This window comes from Mytilus trossulus, chromosome 4, assembly GCF_036588685.1.
Source record: "Mytilus trossulus isolate FHL-02 chromosome 4, PNRI_Mtr1.1.1.hap1, whole genome shotgun sequence".
Classification (NCBI taxonomy): domain Eukaryota; kingdom Metazoa; phylum Mollusca; class Bivalvia; order Mytilida; family Mytilidae; genus Mytilus; species Mytilus trossulus.
In genome coordinates this window covers 74,076,581-74,101,191 of record NC_086376.1, presented here as the reverse complement: position 1 = coordinate 74,101,191, position 24,611 = coordinate 74,076,581, and the positions used below count along the sequence as shown (strand labels likewise).

The window sequence follows — 24,611 nt, the reverse complement described above, 5'->3', positions numbered from 1 at the left end:
TTTAAATTTTCAATTCAAATTTTATTAAGATTTTTAAAGTCTCTGTGACTATCGCTAAAATCAATGATTTGTCATCTTAAATACTGAATCAACAAACTATCATATTTCAGAAGTTCAAAAATGTACATTTTGAGTTTTCAGGTATAATTCTTTCGTAAACTTCATATCTAAAGTTGGAAGGTGCGGTACTATTAATCAAAATACAAAATTTGAACTTCTGTATTAATTACAATTCATGCTCAACAATACAATCATGAAAAAAACATGAAGAACAAAAACTTTTGTAACTAAATCAAATTTCATACTATTTATATCTATTTTAGCCCAAACTACTTCTTTAACTGTAATAAAAATGCATAAATTGAGAAATGAAAAACAGATCTTTTAAGGCAATGATCATGATGTTAACGAAAATGTAGATATTCTGACAACTGGGAAATTGAATTTTTCTTCATCTTCCAGTAACGAATCAAATTCATAATTGAATGTGTTTGGTTCCACAAAAACCTTGTACAGTATTGGACAACATACATGTAGCTAGTCTTTCAAAGCTACTTATAAATAAAACATTCACCAATTAACAATCAAACCTATATACAGGCTGTGCAAACTGCTTCCTTTCAGAGTAGTCTGAATCACTCTATTTTTGTAGGACTTAACTTTAAAATATTGCCATATTTTGAGAGTGTTTGCATGTAATGGATAGATATATGGAAATTCACAAATTTACACATATATATATATATCAGGTCCAATATAGTGTATGGATAGATTTGGAAAATACACAAATGTACACATAAATATATATTGGGTCCACAGATATAGTGTTAGTGTTGGTTGATTTTTGAAGTGTAAAACTTTTTAAAAATGGTTCAATTCTACAGGTTTAAAGAACTCAGCTTAATCTAAACCTGAACTTAATACTTTCAACAAATATAACTATATAGTAAAAATAAACTGTTGTCAGACTTGTGTCAAATTTTGATTAGCAAAGGATGAAATTCAAAAGGAAACACTTAAACTATAAGTAACTTTCCTATTCAATAGAGCATGACTGAGAAGATGATGTGAAATTATCTAAATGAAAATTGGATGCGCCAATGCTAAAATTGAGAATGGAAATGTGGAATTTGTCAAAGAGACAACAACCCGACCAAAGAGTAGAAAACAATTGAAAGGTACCAATGGATCGTGAACTCACCTAAAAATCCTAATAGATTTATAAAACTGTTTACCAAACATCATTGATTTAATTTCAGTGGTTACCTGTAAAACTAACCTACTCCGACTCTTTAAGTTAAACTAATTGTATATTTTTTTTCTACTGTATAGGATGAATGACAAAGATAGATTATACACTGAATCAGATACATGTTTATGGAATTTTGTTTAAAATATTTTCTTTTTCTCATGTATTTTTTTTCAAATTGGAATAGAAACTATTACGACAACTTCTTATTCTCATATCAATGTACCAATTATTTCCAATCTCAGTCAGAAACTCAGATTAAAGAGAAAGAGAAAAGAAACTTTTATCAACTTACATGACTTAATATTAATAGAAAACATTTTTCTAATAAAATCTGACACTACGCTATATATTTATATTTTTGATCAAATAACTTGGGGTGTATTTTCTGAAAGTCGGTTGATGAATTCCAGTTAACAATAGTTGGGTTTTATTCGTAAAATGCAATTCATTAAGGACTAAAAGTAATGATTTGGGAAGGCCATCAACACTGCAAAAGAATCCTGTATCCACGGAGATAGGCATCACATGAAAAGGCAGTTTACAAACCTGGAGTTTTATTGGGGTTTTCTTCATCCTGACTGACAGCTGAAGCATTTTTTTCTTTCAGCCCTTTTTCTAGCTTCTTGCCCATCTTGATCTTGTTTGCTACACTGTTAAAACATAAAATAGTAATTATGGTCTACTGAATAAATTCTACTTCAATGTCACACATAATATAAATATCTAACCGTAGAGCATAAAAAAAAAGTCACACCAGGACGCAAAATAGCAATTAAAGAAGTTAAAGTATTTAGGAAACCCATCAACAAAACAGAGCAAATAACAAAGTATAAAGAGTAAAACACTAAAACAGCTAAACAGGAGATTCATCTAGAAGATATCACTCAAACTTATATGAGGAGATAAATGAAAGAGACAGACAATGCAAGAAGTAACTCAAAGGGTATCCAGAAAACAGAAATAAAAAGATGAAGAAAATGCCCCCCCCCCCCCACAAGACATGTGCAGAAGGGGGCAGTGGACATACAAAATAATGCCACCCCCCACAAGACAGGAGTGGAAGGGGGCGGATAAAGAGAACTTTGGAAAACAGAGACAAAAGTCAGGAAACATAAAGCAGAAGGACCAGATGATAAACCAACAAAAAGGAGACCGATGCAAATTATAGAGACTATTATGATTTATACAAATTGAGAGAGTGAACATCTATATCTTATCTTTATTACAAAAGTATTAATGAACATTACAGAGACTGTGATACTTAAATTAATGCATGTAAACAAACTTTATTTTACACATCTTAATTTACATTTATAGTCACTTTTTAATTCAAAGTTAAGTCATGTAAGTAGAAATGATGTATCTGCAATTATTCTGGAAACTTCCTTCACAAAACCATCAGGACATTCAGGCGCGTAGCTCCCTATACGCCAACACGCAAGTGCGTGCACATCGATTTGGCATGAAAAATAAAATTGCAAAATAAACATTTATAAATTAAATAAACTCATCATAGATGCCAGGACTAAATTTCATAGTGTTTAAAGGAAACACATATGTTGTCACTTTTTTGATTGATGAAATGTAATTGAATAGCGGCATTTGGTTTCAAAATAGAAGTTCTATTGGAGATCATAACAAAATCGGACAGTAACTTGTATCTTTTACAAGATTTGAATTTGTTATACTCAGTCTAAGACATGTAATTTCGGAGCACATTTTACAGAGTACAGTTTATCTGTTTGGAATGAGATGTACCAATCGGGATCCCTTCGATGTCGTTGAAAATATGACACGGCGATGTGTTCGACAAACTACCAGAGCCAACCACCCTGCAAACACGCCAAAACAGTATTGGAAAGTCTCATTATATTTTGCGTTAATAGACCATAATTATGATAATGGAACTGGAGAGTGTAGTCGCGTCTGGTATTATCAGAAATCGCTTCTTTGTGCAGTATCTGCTTCTTCGTGTTGTAGGAAATATAACAAACTAACAAATCTCAACATTGTCTGAGACATGAGACGTGGAGATCTATCAGTGTACCGTCTGTTGAAATCAAATGTACGATCAACAATGCACAACTACTGGTTTTCATCGCTAGCATTACTGCATATTCATCGGGATTTCAGTGTAAATATTGACAAAATAATAGAGAAGACTTTTGTGTCTAGACCCGAAGAGCAGATTTTGGACAATTTTGAGTAAATTCTGCATCAGAAAAATGTGTAGTTTATGTTTTCAATTAACCATGATTTACTCTATTCAGAAGCTTTATTAATAGGTTTACATTCATAAATTGTTTATAAGTCCTATCTACATGTAGCTCCTCTTTCAACTGTCCCATAACCGAAAACTGAAAAAAACCATTTTTCTGCATGAAAGAGTCCCAAAAATTTTTCGCCTCGCTCCGCTCGTCGGGAATTGCTTGCACATTGTTTCTTTCTAGCTACGCCCCTGACATTTACTTTTTACGTAACGTCACTACTAATTGTATATTTTGTAGCCATTTTAAAATTACTATCTGAACCATCATTTTGCTCTGATCTTTCACTGCCTAGTGCTGGTACACATGAATGTATGTAAAATGTTGCCATTTGTACAGTAGTGAACCTGTGAGCTGCCTGGATGCATGGCATGCAACCCTTAAAAAAGAAAAGGGGGATAGACTGAGCGTTGTAGCGTAGACCTGGAGATATATATATAATTTGATTGGTGTAGTTTCAAGATATTTGGCTCAATGGCTTAGAGCACTGCCTTAAGGTCTTAAGATTGAGGTTGGGAATTTAACAGGTTCCATCCATAGAGTTCAGGACAATCATCTTAGTTGTGTGCATGTTGTGACTGATATGGTGATTGTTTATTTGAGAAAAGTGTGAAAGTGCAAGTTGAAAGTTTAGGATACACGCAACAGTGTAATGTGGTGATACTATTTACATTGTATTTGACTGAATAAACAAATACTGCTTATCATATAATGTAGATCTAATCAGAGTCTAACCAGCTTTTCAAGCTTGAACTAACATTCGTTTTCAGCTGCCTTGACCGAAGTGCATTATCGGAACTACCTCCGTATAATAAAGTTCCTGCTGAATGTATATGTTTAAATCAATTTAAAATTCGATATCAATATAATATGAAAATTTCTAGTTCATCACATATCAATTTGTCGTTTCATTATATTAATTATTTTCTTTAACAATTTATACATATAAGTAATACGCGGTTGATATCATTGCGCTAACAACTTCCGTTTCTAATGACAACTTTTCCCCGTCCAAAAAAGTTAATTTTGGCGGGAAAAACAAATTTTTAGTTTTTTCAAATATAATAATAATTTCTACTAGATAACAAATATAATCTTATCTGGTATGTGTATGCTGTAAAAGGAAAAGAAGCCTTACTCCTCTGTTGGATCATTTTTAATATCAATTGCTTTTTTATATGATTGAATGAATGATGGTTATAAGGAAAAATGGGGGGGGGGGGGGGAGGGGTCCGACAATTCCTTTTTATGTTAACCTGTTTTGGCCTTTTTTCAATGTGCTGTTACCTGTTATCTGGGATAAATTTAAGTTTTTAACTGTTTACACCTCACTGTGTTAACTGTCGGTTATCAGAATTTTTGCATTTGCTGGCTGTTCTTGCCAAAGTCGACTGAGGTGTCGTTAACCGTGACTTCGAGGCATAGTAAGTTACAACCCTATGCCCTATTGCCCCCGGTTCCCCCTCTTATAGCGATTCATGCAGTGAGATGCCAGAGAAAAATATCTATAAATGAACTTGCAAGGTTTTTTAAAGACTACTCAGTAAAATAAATACAGACGGTAAACCGTAAAAAAAATTATAACAATTTAAATGTTTACATTGCAGATGGTGATTTTAACAAACGAATATTTTGATAATGTAACGTTGTGGTCCTCGAAATCAGGAGCTAACTTACTATCTATATATATATATAGTCCATTAGATACGTACTTGGCACGATTGTTCTGTCATCGTTTTCAACACGAAAATGCAGTCCGACATTTTAGTGACTCTTCAACCTTGGTGGTAAAAAAATCGACCAGATGCCATATCAACAAAAACAAGAATGTGTCCATAGTACAGGGATCCCCCATCCACACTATCATTTTCTATGTTTATTGAACCATGAAAATGGCATAAAAACCCTTATTTAGCATTACAGTTAGAAAGATCATATCATAAGGAACATGTGTACAAAGTTTTAAGTTGATTGACCTTCAACTTCATCAAAAACTACCTCGACCAAAAAGCGGGACAGACGAACGAACGGACTGACAGACCAGAAAACATAACGCCTTTAAATGGGGCATACTAAATGGGACATGCACATTAAATTAAAAAGACAAGTCAAACATATTGTGGCCTTTTCTTAGTTTATTAATTTACTGTTAGTGCATGATACGGATATAATTTATACATACTCCCGTGGCGTGTCATGGAATTTTGTAGAGGTATATAAAATTCTAGGTTCCCTGTGTAAACACCATAGCTATGTTTTGTTTATAGGATATAAAGTACCTATTAATTATACGTGCTTTAAAAAGTGAAAAGTTGACCTAAACGAGATCGCATTACAGAACTGTACTTCAAACGATTAAAGTTTTTTTTAGAACGGTACTTTAAATTTACGTCTTTTGTATTTTCAAGACTGGCAAGACAATTGATTATAAAATTTTAGTATATCAAATACCGGTATTCTTATAAATAGTATAAATAGAATAAAAGTGTGCGTTTCAAGATCTTTTACAAAACAATAAATATCCCGTCATAGTTTAAATTAGGCCATAAACTATTTTTTTCAATTAACGGAATGACAGTGGAAGAAAATAATACAATGTGTCGGTTGATTAAACGATTTTAAGATCATAAAATTTTATTTTCATTTAATTACTTTTAAATAACATTGAAGTAAGCAATAACTTTCCTATGTAGACCAGTTTTATATAGCATATATTTGTCGCACACAATTCTTATATCCTGTAACAAATGAACAGATTATAAGTGAGGGTTTAGATGCTGGTTCTTCGTTTCTGTTTTCTATTATTGCTATGCCATTTTTCTCTATTCTATATACTTATACTCCATTATTCTCCAATTATTTTTCATTCTTTATGTTTTAACTATCTATCTATTATTTGGTTTTTTGTTCCATTTTTCTTTTTCATCATAATTCTTTAAATTTTATGCTTATTGTTCTCTATTCTGTAAATCCCCATCCACATCCCATTTATAATAGTGCATGCAACTCAAATTATATCATTCAAGTCTCATCTCTCATGCAACAAAACACACAAACCGCTACAGTCAAATTTACATACTCTACCGTCAAATTTACATACTCTACCGTCAAATTTATATACGAGTCGACTGACGATTTACCATAGACACAGTTTTTTGTATCTTGCTCAACAAGGGCCCATGATTGGTATAATAAAATAATGTCTAATGTCTAATGTCATATAAGTCCGAAAAACACAAATTCGTCTCAATTCTTTGAAAAAACAAAAACAGAGTCATTCGTTGCGAAAACAAAAACGGAGTTTGAAATCCGAAGGAAATGGCACTTCTTTTCTGTTGTTGCAATGGAATGCTGTTGACCTCCCAATTAGAAAATAGTCCGATTTCTTTTTTAATTTTCCTCTCGTATACCACTTTTTTGATCGTTTTAATCATTTTGCCATGTCACTTTTCCAGAATGAAACTTACAAAAAGTGAAACATTTATGATTTGACGTTGTTTCAATTTTATATTATAAAGCCGTCAAGTTATTCCAACGAGTAGTTGTAAATACCTACAACAATTGATTTTATGCTCGTACGTGTAGAGGAGACAAATTGACGGAAAAGATAGCAAAAATAACCTCCCCCTCCCCCCAAAAAATGAATTTTAATGAAATATTAAAGTTCACGAACAGGCGAATTCCCATCATAACCTATATAGTTTCAAGTTCATATACTAAATTATGATACTATGCAAAACTCCATCTTCCTATATATGAAGGATTGCCAGATTTTTTATTACTTTTTTTTTTTTTTTTTTTTTTTAATAATTTATCGTTTTTTTATACAGTATTTTAAGACTTACCGAGTAATCATGCTTCGTTTCCATGCTGACTGACTAGCCTGAGATTCTTCCATGACTTCAGATTATCCAAATTGTTTTTAGAAAAAATGAAGTCAATGTCAACATTTAAAGTTTGTTTTTAACGGGATTTGTGAATTAATGAATCACGTATGATCTGTCACAAACTTTATTCCCTATCGTTCTCATCGATTATTCGCTGTTATTTCTTAAGTAAATAGGTTTATAATGTAGATGGCGATAGCCCAGAAGGATTTCATATCAATTTCACGGATTTTGCTTTGTAAATTTAAATAAAAATTAATGTAGCTAATATAGCAAATGAAATTATGTGTAACTTATATGCGTTAATTAAATAAAAGTTAGAATATTATAGTTTCATATCTATGCACCATTACATGCAGGAAAATTTTCTTTACTCATGCTTAATTAAGGCAATGAAGATATCGAAAGCGTTTCCATGAAATACATATAGATTTGTTGATTAACTATTTCTGTAAGATGAAGGCAGGTGGATGGAGATTTATTCATTATCCTTCTCTTTTTGCCTCGAATGTTATCATTGATTAAATCTTTTTAAAGAAAGTAAACTTTTTAGAAAGACTGTACGGACATATTCTTAAAAAGTTGCAAACTAAAAATAGATATAAAATTTGCATGAATTTTGAAGTAAAGATTTAAAGGGTTGTAAAAGGGGATATGTTCAAGGTGTATAACGAGCTCTTACCAACAACAAAAAAAAAAAACACTTAAAAATAAAATGCAACCATATTGCACGAAAATAACTCTTTACCATCCGGTTTTATCTTTGTGTCATATTGTAGTTTTCATCCGACATAGATATGAAATAATTTATCAAAAATTAAAAAATAAATAAAAGTTATAAAGAATTGAAAAATGGGTCATCCCTTAGACTTCTCCCAATCAGCAGTGAAACCTTTTGACAAAGAGTTGCGTCTGTTTTGAAAAATAAATCACAAAAATACTAAATTCCGAAGAAAATTTAAAACGGAAAGTCCCTAATCAAATGATAAACATGAAATAACATTTCAAACGAATGGACAATTGTCATATTCCTGACTTGGTACAGACATTTTCAAATGTAGAAAATGGTGGATTGAACCTGGTTTAATAGCGCTAAACCTCTCACTTGTATGATAGTCACGTCAAATTCCGTTTTTTAACAACGATTCGTAAACAAAATAGGCATAATAATACGTTTTTTGATTGAGTTAAGTCTGCCAATTGATATTTTATCGTATGTTTTTCTATGTTGTGATGTTATGCTATTGTTTCAGGAAAAAGGGAGAAGGTTTGGATCCATTAAAACGTTTAATCCCGCTGCAAATGTTTGCACCTGTCCTAAGTCAGGAATCTGATGTACAGTAGTTGTCGTTTGTTTATGTAATATATACGTGTTTCTCGTTTCTCGTTTTGTTTATATAGATTAGACCGTTGGTTTTCCCGTTTGAATGGTTTTACACTAGTAATTTTGGGGCCCTTTATAGCTTGTTGTTCGGTGTGAGCCAAGGCTCCGTGTTGAAGGCCGTACTTTAACCTATAATGGTTTACTTTTTAAATTGTTATTTGGATGGAGAGTTGTCTCATTGGCACTCACACCACATCTTTCTATATCTATATAATCGGTCAAATATTGAGTCAAAATATGGTTACAGCAGTGTTACAATCTCAACATAAACAAACATTTAAAAAAAGCACAATATGAAAGCATATACGAGACGTCTGTTTTGCTGTGTGCATGTTTAAATTCGCAGCAACCCCGCATGCCCAATCAAAATTTGTACATTGAATCAAAACTCCCTCTTTTCATCCAAATTGACCCCTATTAAAGGAACTACCTTTTCCATTTATTGTTAAATTGTCAGTCTCTTCCTTAATAGGAATATATATGCAATATTTGCCACTGTACGTTTAGCAAACAACAACCAATCAACCATATGCAACTGCATGTTTTAATACACGTGGACACTTACATCTTAAAACACCAAAGCTATAGATTTTCAATACATTAATCTATATTAACTAACCTGTTAAACGTTGCTCTGCTTGTCGACATTACTTCGTATTTAAAATTTTACATACATATGCATTCACTGAAGATATATATGCATTCAAATTATTTTACTTAAGTCAGAAGCGATTACTGGACTGAGGGTTATCGACAAAAGATCGCTCGTTACATGGAGTGTATCAGGCCTTTACATATTTCCGAAGCTTGTATGATCTTTTGTTGATAGACTTGACTTAACCTAATCCTTTTAATCTGACACCCTTTTAACGCCACGCATTGATCTTTTAATGCACATTCTGACACGTGGATTGTTGAAATGACTTAAATTCAAACAAAAGTAGTGTTTCAAAGATTATGAACATGCACACACTACAAAATCATTGATATTTTGTTAACCTTTTTCGAAATAGATGCTTATTGTATTATACAAAACGTATTGTATTCCATTCTACACTTCCTTATAAGTTTGTATTTTGTTTTATTTTTTCTCATGTGAATCATCACAAAGGCTGTTCAATACATGTTTGATGGAGAATATAAAGGTAGAAACTTCTCCTTATTTCCCAGTTTAATTTAATTTTGTTCTTGTTTTCAAAGTTATAGCCTATCAGTGATATTGTTTGTCTTAAATTGGTGGAGAATACAGGCTTTTCCCCCTGGAGAAGAATCCCAATTTGAGAAAAAAAATGGCTTAAAATTATTCCCAAAAAGACAACTTTTTTCCCAAACAGTGCAGTCTCAGTAGTAATTGTGCATGAAACAAACTGAAAAACACTCATTTAAACATTTTTCATGCCTAAAATGACTATATGTGCACATTTGAGGGTCTTTTCATGTATCATCACTGACAAAATAGGGTCTTATTTTAAAGCAGGGTTTAACTCTTGAAAATGGGTCTGTAAATTGAAGTTTCAGTCAAATTCGTGGTTTATTTTAAATTTCCCAATTTGATGAAAATGACGCATATTTTCCCAATAAAAAAGGGTAGAGGTAGTTTAGAAAAAAGCCAACAATATCACTGCCTATATATATGTGACATATCGAGCTAGTACAAATTTATAATGAGGACGTCTTGAAAGGCTAATGTGTTATACAATATAGGAATCAGTAGTTTATGATCTTTATCCCTCTATACATAAGTTAGAAATACATGGGTGTAACTGGAACTGTTATGTGCGTTTATCATATTTTGTTAAAAATAAGAGGACTTGAAGATCTATACCCGAACAGTTCATAGAATCTGTCATCATTTTAGGAAAAAGACCACGATAACTAGACATAACTCATAAGGGATCATAAGGGGCGGATCCAGGGCTTACGAAAAGAGGGAAATCCCCAGTGTCCGTAATCAAAGATAAAAAAAAAAAAATGCCGAACAGTTCAACACACATGAACCCACGTCTGAATTCGCCATGCATCAGTCGAGGAAATAAACACATTACTAAATCAACTATTTAGCATACCTATCTAAAACTGCTGTACGTAAAGCGGTCTTCATGACTTTTTCCATTTTTCTAGACTTCTTGACGTTGAAATGACGTCACAAAGACTTTGCGACGTCATCACATTCCAAATTGTCACGAGCATGAGCGAATGAGCATGACCTGCGAAGGTTATATTTATATATTTATATATTATTCTGACAACAGCGACTGGTTGAGACTATATGATTTCAACGATACAATTTATCTAATCTATAATAGGTATATATAAGATAGATAAGATAAGATATTTTATTTTCCAATTATGGGCCCCAAAGGGCATAAACATTACAACATCAATAATTTTTTTCATAATACAATACAAACAATGAGATAAAAAAAAAAGAAAAGTTAAACGAGAACTATTTAAGTTCTTAAAGAATACGTAGATAAAGAATCTATAGTATGTTTTTTTTTTAATACTAATGCATTTTATTGCAAGTGTGGTTGATATAGATAACAAACAAGTAGCCCAAAAAGAAAAAAAGAAAAATAGATATCCACATATGTATAGTACACAAAAAGTTGGATCAATTAAATATATAATAATTAGCCAAAAAGAAAGTAGAAATTAAACATGTCCATGACTCATCCTGTGTCAGCAGCAAATAGGAAAGCATTATGGTTTCCTAAAGGCAGCTGACACCAGGGGGCGATACCTTATGGGCCATAGGCATGTAAAATGTGTGTAAATGTCTATATATGCCATTATAAAGCTCTTTTTGAAGAGCATCGTCCGATGACCCAACATTTTATTATAAAGGTAATCTAGCTATGCCTCAGATAAGAAAATCCTTTGTATTTCGACTAATTCATACTTTTGCAAACAGAAAATTTATAAAAATGACCATATATAATTGATTAATATTCATGCCAACACCGAAGTGCTAACAACTGGGCTGGTGATACCATCGGGGACGAAACGTCCACCAGCAGTGGCATCGACCCATGGCCAGTAGTGTAAATAGTCATAAAAAGTACCAGGCTTATAATTTAATACACAAGACGCGCGTTTCGTCTACATAAGACTATAAATGAGTGACGCTCGGATAAAAATATTTTGAAAGCCAAACAAGAACAAAGTTGAAAAGCATTGATGACCCAAAATTTTAAAGTTCAGTTGTGCCAAATATGGCTAATGAAATCTCTGACTGGGATAATAAAACCCTTAGTATTTCGAATAATTAATACTTTTGCAAACATTTATGAAAATGACCATATATATATTCATGCCAACAACGAAGTGCTGACTTCTACATTATATGTAGTGACTAAGTCTGTCGGACATCAGTATGTTTTCCTTTTTGAATTCTGTCTACAATACTGGTATTAAACGCCCAACTTCTTATATAAGGGAGCAACCGTTTAACTCCAAAAAAGGTGGGACAGTCATAATTTTTTTAACAAATCTATTTACTTTTTCGACGCTTACAATCAAAATATTTTTTTTTTCGAAATCTAACACTAGATCTATAAGGTATACAGGAAATCTGCATTCAGAATATTTTTTGTCATTTGCTTATGTTTTCATCAACTTGGGGATCAAATTTCTTTTAGAAGAAAAAAAACCTTATACCCCACTTTTTCCCCCTTAACGTTAAATTGTAGTTCCCTTACAACAATTCATTGGAAATATTTCATTCAGAATCTTGCTGCTCATAGGTTTCGGAATTCCTAATCCACACCATCTTTACTCTATTTCGAGGTATGGATGTTGAAGCAAACATTATTATGTAATGCCTCTATAATAATTTTTTCAGTGATAAAAGTGTGTTATGAAACAAACATAACATTTTTATAAAAAAAAAATATAATTTGCCATTTTACAGTAAATATTTATTTACAAGCTATTGCAATATAAATAGACAGATTAAATGAAAGCAAATATAACAATCAATGATAACAGCAAATCATTATTGAATTTCCATTATTTTGATAGTCTTGATATATTTATAGACCTACGTGTATTTATGCATGATTGGATATACGTATGGTACATATGATCGCATAGTGATGTGTTTGATGCTTCACCTTGTGAGCCTAATATTTTTTTTCAGAATCTATCGCTTACATGTAATTTATAATGCCTGTTGATCTATGGAAACCATGATTTATTTCTAGAACTTATGATATTGTTTTTGTCGAGCCTGCAACTTTTGTTGCAGAAAGCTCGACAAAGGGATAGTGATCCAGCGGCGGCAGCGGCGTTAGCTAACTTCTTAAAAGCTTTATATTTTAGAAGGTAGAAGACCTGGATACTTCATACTTTGTATATAGATGCCTCATGTTATGAACTTTCCGTCAGTCACATGTCCAATACCCTTGACCTCATTTTCATGGTTCAGTGACTACTTGAAAACAAGTTAAGATTTTTTGTAATGTTAAATTCTCTCTTATAATAAGTAATTGGACAACTATATTTGGTATGTGCGTACCTTGCAAGGTCCTCATGCCCGTCAGACAGTTTTCATTTGACCTCGACCTCATTTCATGGATCAGTGAACAAGGTTAAGTTTTTGTGGTCAAGTCCATATCTCAAAATACTATAAGCAATAGGACTAGTATATTCGGTGTATGGAAGGACTGTAAGGTGTACATGTCCAACTGGCAGGTGTCATCTGACCTTGACCTCATTTTCATGGTTCAGTGGTTATAGTTAAGTTTTTGTGTTTTGGTCTGTTTTTCTTATACTATATGCAATAGGTCTACTATATTTGGTGTATGGAATTATTGTAAGGTGTACATATCTAGCTGACAGGTGTCATCTGACCTTGACCTCATTTTCATGGTTCAGTGGTCAAAGTTAAGTTTTTGAGTTTTGGTCTTATTTTCTAATTCTTTATGCATTAGTTAACTATATTTGGTGTATGGACATATTCTATGATCTATATGTCTGTTACGCAGGTTTCATTTGACCTTTGACCTCATTTTCACGGTCCATTGCTAAGTGTTAAGTGTTTGTGTTTTGGTCTGTTTTTCTTAATTTATAAGCAATAAGTCAACTATATTTGTTGTATTGAAGAATTGTTAGCTGTACATGTCTGCCTGGCATGGTTCATCTGACCTTGACCTCATTTTCATGGTTCATTGATCAATGTTTCGTTTTCTTTGGTTAATGTTGATTTTATTTGACAGTTGTAGTAAAGCTTTATATCAAGCTCTATCAACATAATATCAATGATAAGTAAAGAAGGCGAGACATTTCAGCGTGTGCACTCTTGTTTAAACAAAACTTAGACAACTTATAAAAGAGGGCAACTGCCGGATATTTTGTTATTTATACAATTAGAAACAGGACTTGAAGATAAACGTTTCGCCAAACATGACAATTTATTTCCCTTTTGCGCATTCCAATGCTCTAAGCACAACACCTGAGATATCCAAACTTTCCAACTTTTTAGAACTATATACATCTTTAACGCATATAGATTGCAATTTTTTCTCACTTAACATATACTTTACGTAATACACATTACACAAGCTGGTAAAGTAGCAGTTATGGACCAAACTATTAGAAAAGAATGGATGTCATCAAACTGTAGCCGAGCTCTTGTCCTCAGTGAAAATGAAAAGCTACACTTTTTTAACGCCATGTTAAAAAAAATATTGATACAAGCTTTGACCGATTTACAATTTCAATAACTAGGAAAAACACGATCAAATAGTTTATATTTCATGAACCAAATTATTTTAAGAAAAGTAAATCTTACCTCTGAAAGGACGTTTTGGAGTTTACCATTCCCTTCATGACCGAACGATTCTAGTGTATTCTGTTACTAAACGGAAGATTTAATTTAATTTTCACTATGCTATTTTTGAAATAGAACACTGTCTATTATTATCTATCTCTTGTCTGTCAATTATAATCTTCTCATGTCAAATCAGAATTGACAGCTGTTAAATCAGGATAGACCGACATAAAAGAGAAGTATTTGCGTTTTGTCCGTTATTTCTTATTTCGGCTGTTATTTTTGTCACTGTGGTATCACAAGCTAGAACAGGCACTATATAAATGTATATATTAGATCTACTCGAACATCATTAGGTTGATTTTCTAGGCACCTTTTTTGTACTGATATATATGTATATAAAATCTTTTACATATGATATTTAAATATTAAAAATTGAAATCATCAATTACAAATAATCGTCTCAACAAAAATGTTTAAAATCCATCTTGTTAATATTAGCTATATGTACTTCAGTTTCTTAGCTGCTCACGACGGTTATGAAATGAACAATTTTAGATTTTAACTAGAAATATTGTTGAGCTCATTCAAATTATACGTATTTCAATTTATGAATGTTTAATAAAAGAATTACACTTTTAAGTGCATGAACTGAATTACTGTATCCAGAATCTTTTGTAATATTATATAATTAGAACTTGCTCACTGTATCCAGAATCTTTTGTAATATTATATAATTAGAACTTGCTCACATCCAATAATGTTCCTTCGATACACTTTTAACACTTTTTCTTGACAATATTATATTGTTTAAAATTTAAGTTCACATTAATTATAGATATATGCCTTCAAGTGATATTCCACACGGATCATTAGGAAAGAAATGAATCTCACTAGAGATTTGTTGGAATTTATTGAAATTCATAGATTTTTTCTTTAGGCTACTACGATTTGATGATGTCGGTCTTTTGAAAGAAAAAAATCATAACGTATACATTCTTGCTCAGCAATAAAAGTCCACTAGACAATTGCCTTCCAATAATAATGTTTGTTGTCTTTTGAAAATAAAAAATCTTCTCTCCTAACTTTTAATGCGTCTGTGCGGTGGAGTTTTGATTTTTATGTAAGTTTTAATATTGATATAGTAAATCATATTCGGTCTATGAAATCTAGTTTGACAGAAGTAATAATTAATGAATAATACGTCCGGAAGGGTCAATGAAACACTGACCAGATTATTTGTTAATTTGGTCAAACTAAAAACAATTTAATAACATTTTCACAAATCAGTAAATTTGACTCTTGATGAATTAAGCAACATCAATATTTTTAAAACATTTGTTTGAAAAGATTAAATCAACTTAATTTAAAACTGTAATACAATGAAAACAGTGATTTACTATAGCACGCAGCGAAAACAATATATAAAGAGAAAAACAGTTCAAGTTTGGGTAAATTGAATTTATATAACACCTGAATTGAAAAATAACAATGTCAGCATTTAAAATCTATCATTTCCATTCTCAATTTTATTATCCAATTGCAACGTTTCGTGCAGTTTGCATTGTATGACTTTATTAACAGTGATTGAAATGTGAAAATAAGAAGATGTCATTTAGCTGCCAGTGTCACAACTATCCAAAAGGGACGACGTATAGATGTAAGCAAATAACGGCCTTCAGACGTTGTCAGAATATAAAATAATTGAAACAAAACAAAAAAACAAAGACCTAAGTATATTATGTATATATAGCAATAATGAAAAATAAGCATGCCGGTTTAACCCTGTAACATTCTTTAGTGTGCTTGTCCTTAGTAAGGAATATGTAATTTAAATAATAAAAGGTTGTCTTTTGTTACTATATGTAATAGTTATCAAAGGTACCAGGATTATAATTTAGTACGCCAGACGCGCGTTTCGTCTATACATAAAGACTCATCACTCAGTGACACTCAAATCAAAATATTTATAAAACCAAACAAGAACAAAGTTGAAGAGCATTGAGGATAAAAAATTCCAAAAAGTTGTGCCAAATACGGCTAAGGTAATATATGCCTGGGATAAGAAAATCCTTAGTTTTTAGAAAAATTCAAAGCTTTGTAAAGAGGAAATTTATAAAAATGACCACATTATTGTATTCATGTCAACACCGAAGTGTTGACTACTGGGCTGGTGATACCCTCGGGGACGAAACGTCCACCAGTAGTGGCATCGACCCAGTGGTGTTAATAGTTATCAGAGGTACCAGGATTATAATTTAGTACGCCAGACGCGCGTTTCGTCTATACATAAGACTCATCAGTGACGCTCAAATAAAAATATTTATAAAACTAAACAAGTAAAAAAATATTTCTTTTTCGTTAATTGTTATGTACATTTAAATCTGGCCGCTAGTTATCTCTTATTGAACTGTTTTATATTTGTCATTTCGGTACCTTTCGTCAGTACCGAAGTACTTTTAAAAACATTTAACTGCTGATCCCATGGGTACTTACATTTCACTATCGATCCTGTGCTACTAGTAAATGAAAATTAACACAATATGGATTTCGTGCGCCCAAAATGTTCTTGGTATACTTTCATTCTGAGTTTAGTATAACATCCTATATCACTGAACTAGAACACATTTTTGTTTAGGTGAGGGATTTCCTTGCTGTTTTGAAGACCCGTTGGTGTCCTGCGGAAGTTTTCTGCTCTTTGGTCAGGTTGTTGTCTCTTTGACACATTCCCCGTTTACATTCTCAATTTTATTGCCATGATGCACAGTCTTGATTGTTTAAATTAAGATATATATATCAATAAGTTGAAACGTTAGGATCAAACAGACTTGAAAAGGGGTAAAAAAAAGAAAGGCAAAATGCATGTCAGGTGCATAAACAAACACAACCATAAAACATGCACAAATTAGTAATTTCAAATGCCTTACGTTGGGTGAAGCATTTTCCTATTTATGACCTCATTTATACGACTCAATTTTTATAATGCATCACCTGGCGATCAAATTGGAATTTTGAGCCGACACACACCTCTTTATAGCTACATCCTATAATCAGATACATATATAATTCTTTTCAAATGCACATCTTATTCATTTTAACAGTACTTGTCTATATGCATACACATGATCATATAACTCAATACTGCATCTCTTTTTAATTTTCATATATAGAATGTATGACAAGTGTAAATAATATCATTTTCTTCAAATCAAATTTAAGAAAAGAACAGAAATTTTGTGAGGAAACTTATATTTTCCATCTGTTGACATTTTACATGAATCAACGTCAGTAAGTACGTTTAAATCCCAACAATACTTGTACCACGTGACTTGTACTCAGAATTAATGTAACTAATCAACAGTACAAAATTCAATTTAATGCTGGGTGGATATATAGTAAAGGTACAATAACAACAGGGTTAAGAAGTAAATTAAAAACTTCTTAATATATTGGTCATGAATAATCATGTTTTGTCGGAGACATCAAAACGAGACCTTACGGCGTACTTTGAAATATAGGGAAATATTTTGATCAACTTATTCATCGCCTAAGATGCAATCTTTATTTTTGCAATAATTCATTGTTCATAATTTTCATAATTTCTGCTTTTAATCCAAGGAGATATTTGTTTTGTGAATTTACCGTCATACCAATTTTGCAACATTTTAATAGAAATGACAGAAACACAATATTTAGACAAATATAAAAAAAACCATGGGGAGCCTGTCGAAGATCTAGTGGCAACCGGAAAACAATATGAAAATTCTCTGAAAGCGTTGCGTAAACGCCAGCTGACAAAGCAGTTAACAATATCGTTGTTTTCCAGAGTGCATATATCGATAGTATCGATTTGCCAAAATATTAAAGTCGGATAGCAGATCCTGTGATTGAAGCTGTAACTTCTATGAATGGATCGTAGATTAACATACATAAACAATGAATAAAAACTTTTTAATTTATAACGAACAGTTTTGTCCTGTATTGAAATTAATTACATTAGAAATATTATCAAGATTGCTACTTTCAATAAATTTTGAATTACTTATACTTTTGTTCTGCAGAATATTGTTCTTTTAACTGTTTAATGACTATATTGGTCAATTTTTGGCAAACTTGTTTTCATAGACTTGTAAACTATTTCTACAGTCAGTGTTTTAAATCCATTGAAGTATTGGAAAAACTTCGTTAACATTTTTCTCAATGTGCTACTGCTTTTACAATACAAACTTATAATCATATAACAACAAATATTCTCCTGTTTGATAAAATGATCTTTTTAAAAAAAACTTTGACACAACTATTTCTAGTCATAGTTTTTTTCTCTCAATATTTCTCTAGTTTGAAATGCAAAGAAATAGCCAATATTGTTGGATGACGGTATACGTGGATTTTTTTTTGCGATAACTTATCGGCACTCCAATGGAGACTAACACAACTGATATGGACCGGTTTGTATTTTGAAAGAAGTTAATTGTTGAAGACCGTTGGTTGACATCTAAAAGTTAACTCGGTTGTACTGTTTCTGTTGCACTAAATAGCTGTGTCAAAGTGTTTAATGCTCATTATATCAAACAGGAGAATATTTGTCGCTTCTTTCGGAATCATATGCCGGGGTACATTTTGACTATATACTTTTAAAATAGAATCTCAAATCATCTATTATGAAATAAACAGTAGGATGAATTAATATGCTTCTGAAAATCATTACATTTTTAATTTTTCTGTAGACGCTAAGGAGAAATTTTAATTATCAAATATCCTTGAAAAAAATGTTAGTTCTTTACATATTATTTGTTTCATTGAAATCATTCGTCACCAATAGCAATAATTTATGAACAACCTTGGTCTATTAATTTCTTTTAGTTATATTATATTGATCAGAAACATTCATACATATAAATTCTCGTTACATTAACAACATACAATAGAATTGATTTTATTTCCAATATAAATCTTGGAAATGAAGAAAATAAAATTTTAAAAATTGAAAGAAATCAATCGTTTTGCAATTAAAAAAGAATGCAAGAGCTATTGATAGACAGTTTTATAAAGGTCTAAACGTAAAGACAAATGTATATCACATAACTTGAGGATGTTGTTCACATTTCTGAGAAAAAAATTCCCAATGGCTGGCATGCAGGGGCGGATCCTTACATTTTAAAAAGGGGGGTCCAAAACCAGAACAAAAGGGGGGTTCCAACTATAGGTCCCAATTCAAATGCATTGATTGTCCCCCTCCTGGGTCCACCGCTGGTATGGAAAATCGTATAAATTCTTACCTTAACATCCCGGCCATTTCTTCGGATGTCTCCAGGCAGATATAGCAGTTTTATCTATTTATTTAATTTACTTATAGAAATATCCTTTGTATGCTACTGTTTATAATTCAACTAAACTGAAAACGTGTTTTAATAAACAGTTAAGATAACCGGATTTAGAGATTTAAGTACTCAATTAAAATATGTTAAGAAAACATCCACATTAAATATTCTTCAATAAAAAGCATAGACCTTTATTGGTTTTTAATGAATATATACAGATATATACTAATGAAAGAAATAAGAAACTAAGTCGTTACATAGAATACAGTACATTCCAACATATGTTTGTTATACACGAACATATGTTTGTTATACACGCTATCCATCTGTATATAACATGTATGGACTATTCTCATTATGTAACAATAAAGCTTAACCTTTTTTTTTTATAGGAATTTACAAAAATAATGCAAATAAGCTGTACTGTTTAGATAAAATATCTGTCAATAATTAATTCACATACACATTTTTATATTGTAGCTGATATTTCTATTTGAATATACATGTATGTATTGAATACCTCTAGTAACACTATACATATGAAAAATATAAAATGAAATGGGAAATGTGTCGAACAAACAATAACCTGACCAAAGAGCGGAAAAAAGCAGATAGCCACCAATAGGTCTTCAAGATAATGTATCTGAGAGTTTACAACAAAGAATTTAAACTTGAACTTGGAAGTCTGCTAGCTATCATAGGTGACGTTTTTCTATTGCATAGATATTTTATCGTTGTATCCTGTGAAAATCAATATCTGCCCAAAGTTGTGTTTTCTTCATTTTCGTGCTATTTCTGCAATGCTATGATCCTGACCGATCAAAAGAAAACTTATTTTAGGTCCCGTTATGATGAAATATTTCATGTCAACAATGTGGATTTTTGTTGAATATGTTTTATTTTCCACTGTCATGGTTCATTCCTTTTTTTCTTTTTACATCGGTTGACCATGAGGGCATTCCGGTGTATTACTGTCGCCTAGATTTCCATTACATAACTTTCGTTTTGGGAAAGTAACCGATCTATAAACATGAAGAAGACGCAGACATTATCGAGTGCAAAATAAAATTCCTTATCGCTTGTTATATATTCATTTTTTTTATGGATACTCCTAAAAAATTTATTTTAGAACAAAAATTAATAATATGGAAAGGTTTTTAAATCTTTAATATCTATGCACACGTTCAGAAAAAGTGTATTTACCGCATGCGAAAGAATATGTCAAGGACGTTTGCAATCTCCGATGCAGAGTTATCGGTCATCACTCTCTCTAAAGGACCGATAACTCTTCATGGGAGATTGAAAGTTTGGTGGGAAAATATGAATGCCTACTCAAATCCAATCTATTAGAAAAATTGAATTATCACAGTAGAGTGTCCACCATGCACTTGCACTGCACTATTATTAATGTAGTAGAATAGAAAGTAATACAAATGGATGAAAATTATGTATACATGTAACTGTAATATACAAATATTAAACCGTAAATATTAAAACAATATATAACAACAAATCAGAGTATACTAATTTGTATCACGTCAATATACCAGTTATAACGATGAGGTTGAATTCCCTGTCAATTCTTCAAAGCACGATCTTGTCTGAGAAAAAAATATATTTGTACATTAACCTCACTTTAAGGTATAGAGATGTGATTGCGTGTGACCGTTCACAAGACTATGCAGTCATCCGATGTTCAGTACTTCAGTACTTTGATTTTGTAATGTTGTCTTGTTTGGTTCACCTTGTGAGTTTTTTCACCCTTGGTAATTTGATATTCATGTTTCTTACGTCACAAACTTATTTAATCATGATTAAGTTTATGTGTTGACAAAAATAAAAATGATTTTATAGTTTTGATAATTTGGAAATAAAAGTGGTTTCCTGACAATGGCGGATGATTATTAGAAAAAAACATAATTGACAATACAGTAATGAAATCTTAAAAAATAGAACAATCCGGAAATGATTCCCTACCATTAAACCCGTTCAGATGTCCCATCAAAACTAAAGCACTATTTAAATGTTTCCTGTCCGTTTTAGATATCAAAATAGTTAATGTTATAGAAATGACATAAAAAGCGTTTATTAACTAAATTTTAACACATGGCAAGAGTAAAATCTCTTTGTTCTTACTGTGGTATAATCTGGATAATGCACAGCTAAGGTGTGCATTAACTACCTCAGATAACTGCACAGTTCAAATCTATTTTTACCTTTAGGGGCGGTTCTTGGATTTTGAAAGGGGCGTTATTCTATCAAATTAAAAAAAAATCCCCGAGTGTAGCGAGACTAAAGACAATATTGACGTTTTGAAGCTAAAACACGATACTTTGTCAAATCCAAGGGTTAACGACCTGTTCGCCCCCACCCCCGAGTCTGCCATCTGCCTTGAAATTACGACAAAGATAAACTTCGTGCAAACATCGTAGTTTCAAAATAGGAAAAAGAAATGTTTCTCATTCCTTCAATTTTTTTTTGTCTTAAAGCTGGGACATAAACTATTTTATTATATTTTGTGTACAACGTAAATCTATATCAGTGTTTTAAAGTAAAAAAGAAAGTTAAAACAATTTTTGTTAATTTCTGCCCAAAAAGAATTGTATCTAAGAATATCCGAATATAAATAAATCAATCTGATTTAGATTAGTTTCAGACTCAATGGAATTTATAACGACTTTTTGAATATCCGAATATAAAGGAACTATTTTTGGATCGAATTTAATGAGGACCATATTTCAGTTTGTTTTAAAACAGGGGGATTAGCTGGAGATCAATCAGACTTCATTTAGACTGACGTGTCTTAAAAAGCAATACAGAAGATAAAAAGAGATTGGGGGGGGGGGGGGGGCGGGGTTGCGGGGAGTAAAAGGTTTTGAAAGAGAAACGTTTTTTTCTGTTTATTATACATTTTAAATCTAGGTAATATAATATCTTCCTCGTTTCTTTTTCTCTCTAAGCATATCATTGAGAAATTCAAAAGCAATTATTCTGATTTAAACTCAATAACCCTTGCAGTTATGTTCTTTCCATTTTCAACCAACTAGCAAACTTTAACAGAAAAAAATATTTGAATGTAAGAATTAAAAAGAAAATCTTGATAAAGAACTGAATTTTTAATATTTTACCAATTCTGTAAGTCGGTTTTACCCTCCCCATTTCCCCACAGGTATTTGTCTCAGAAATTGTTTTTCATATATACATTGTTATATTAAGGTACATGTATATAGGATTTTTTCTGAGACAAGTGCCTGTGCCTTTTCCCACATAAGCTGGTTCTCGGCTGACTACTACACTTTGTTTCAGTGTAGCGTTATACAAGCGGAGTCCAGTTTATTTTCCTCATTTAATGTTAACATGAGATTATCAAAAATAATAAAAATAACATACCGGGCAAAACTTGCTCTACTTGCAGGAGTCAATCGATGTGAATTTGGACGGGATCCGGTTTTGGCGGGACTGCTTTTCCCAGGAGAAGGCATAGCGTCACGTCAGCAGTAACACATCTTCCCAGTCCCCTATCAGACAAGTAAATAATTTTATATATTTCCCCCAAAAGGATCAATATTTTTAACCAATTTGTACAAATTGTATTGTCGTGTTTTGTTTAAAATGAAAAATACCACAATATTTTCAAATGAGTTTTCACGATATGAGATCGATTTTTCCATTTTTCAGCGTTCCACCCCGGATACAATAGAATGTTGCACCAATAGTGATTGATCCAGTCTCACAACGTAGCATTGTTATTTTTGTTTTCTTAAGCTATTTAATTTTAATTAAACGTGTTTAATATATAAAATACGGAAAAATGAAACTAATTATGTACATAAGAAATTCGATAAATTGATATATCAGTAATGTGCGTTTGTTTTATTTCTGAAAGTCAATATTGCAAACGAAAAAAAAAAATAATAACGTATAACTTCTGTAAGAGCTTCAAATAATTAATCGAGACAGGTAATAGTATTCGACTCTTTAAGTAATGGCATGGTATAATATGGTCCGTAAATACCATTCTGATAAAAAAAAATCATATACATATCTTAACTTGCGTGCTCGTACTTGTGAGCTCAGATGAGGATAACGAAATCAGACATCTATATTTTAATTAAATTGCTTAAATACAGATCGAATGTCTTCATCAGGGAACATATGTTCTCTGGTATTTCTATCAATAAATGGTATGTTTTTGTAAAACCTTATCAAAATGAATCCATATGAGACGAAAAAAGCTTGATGTACTAAAAAAAACCTAACATATTAGTCACTGATTTAATTTTCCATGTGTAAATATTTAAATAAATCGACAACTATTATTTCCACTGACATCAATTAATTTGTTATAATGAAAACTTTAATTTTCCATTTTAGATGTCGTGTTAAACAACAGCTTAGTGGAATTCCTACGGGAACCAAATGCATAGTAAACAAGTTAAATTAAAAGCAAAATATTTTCAATTAATTGCAGAAAATGATTTAGGGGACAATAACTCCAATAACATGTCAATTGACGATTTTGCTCATGTTGACTTATTTGTTGATCTTTCTTTGCTTGCTTGATATATGTTGAAACAGTATATTTAAATCTAAATGGCAATCAAGATAAATAACAAAAAATGCTAAATGATGCTGTCATGAAAGTTTTCCAAACGAACACCATTTGAATACCTCTCCTCTTCAAAATTTATTTCACCCGGGGCTTTATAATGCTTGAAATGCCTTTA

General features: G+C 31.7%; 1 protein-coding gene across 16 annotated transcripts in view; it reads right to left on the bottom strand.

Moving 5' to 3' along the window:
• Positions 1–23,397, bottom strand: part of LOC134715951 (leucine-rich repeat-containing protein 71-like) — a 41,614-nt gene extending 18,217 nt beyond the window's left edge. For 8 of the 16 annotated variants that reach the window (XM_063578528.1, XM_063578531.1, XM_063578539.1 and 5 more), the window contains exons 1-2: positions 23,275–23,397; positions 1,799–1,902 (exon numbers count right to left, since the gene is read on the bottom strand). In XM_063578528.1, the coding sequence (XP_063434598.1) occupies positions 1,799–1,902; positions 23,275–23,366 (196 nt within the window). In that variant the 5' untranslated portion in view covers positions 23,367–23,397. Of the gene's footprint in view, positions 1–1,798; positions 1,905–4,190; positions 4,305–7,364; positions 7,622–9,409; positions 9,454–14,584; positions 14,932–19,842; positions 19,875–23,274 lie in introns of those variants that run through there. The other 8 variants (XM_063578538.1, XM_063578545.1, XM_063578533.1 and 5 more) reach the window with 8 other exon arrangements.
• Between the last annotated feature and the right edge of the window lie 1,214 nt (positions 23,398–24,611).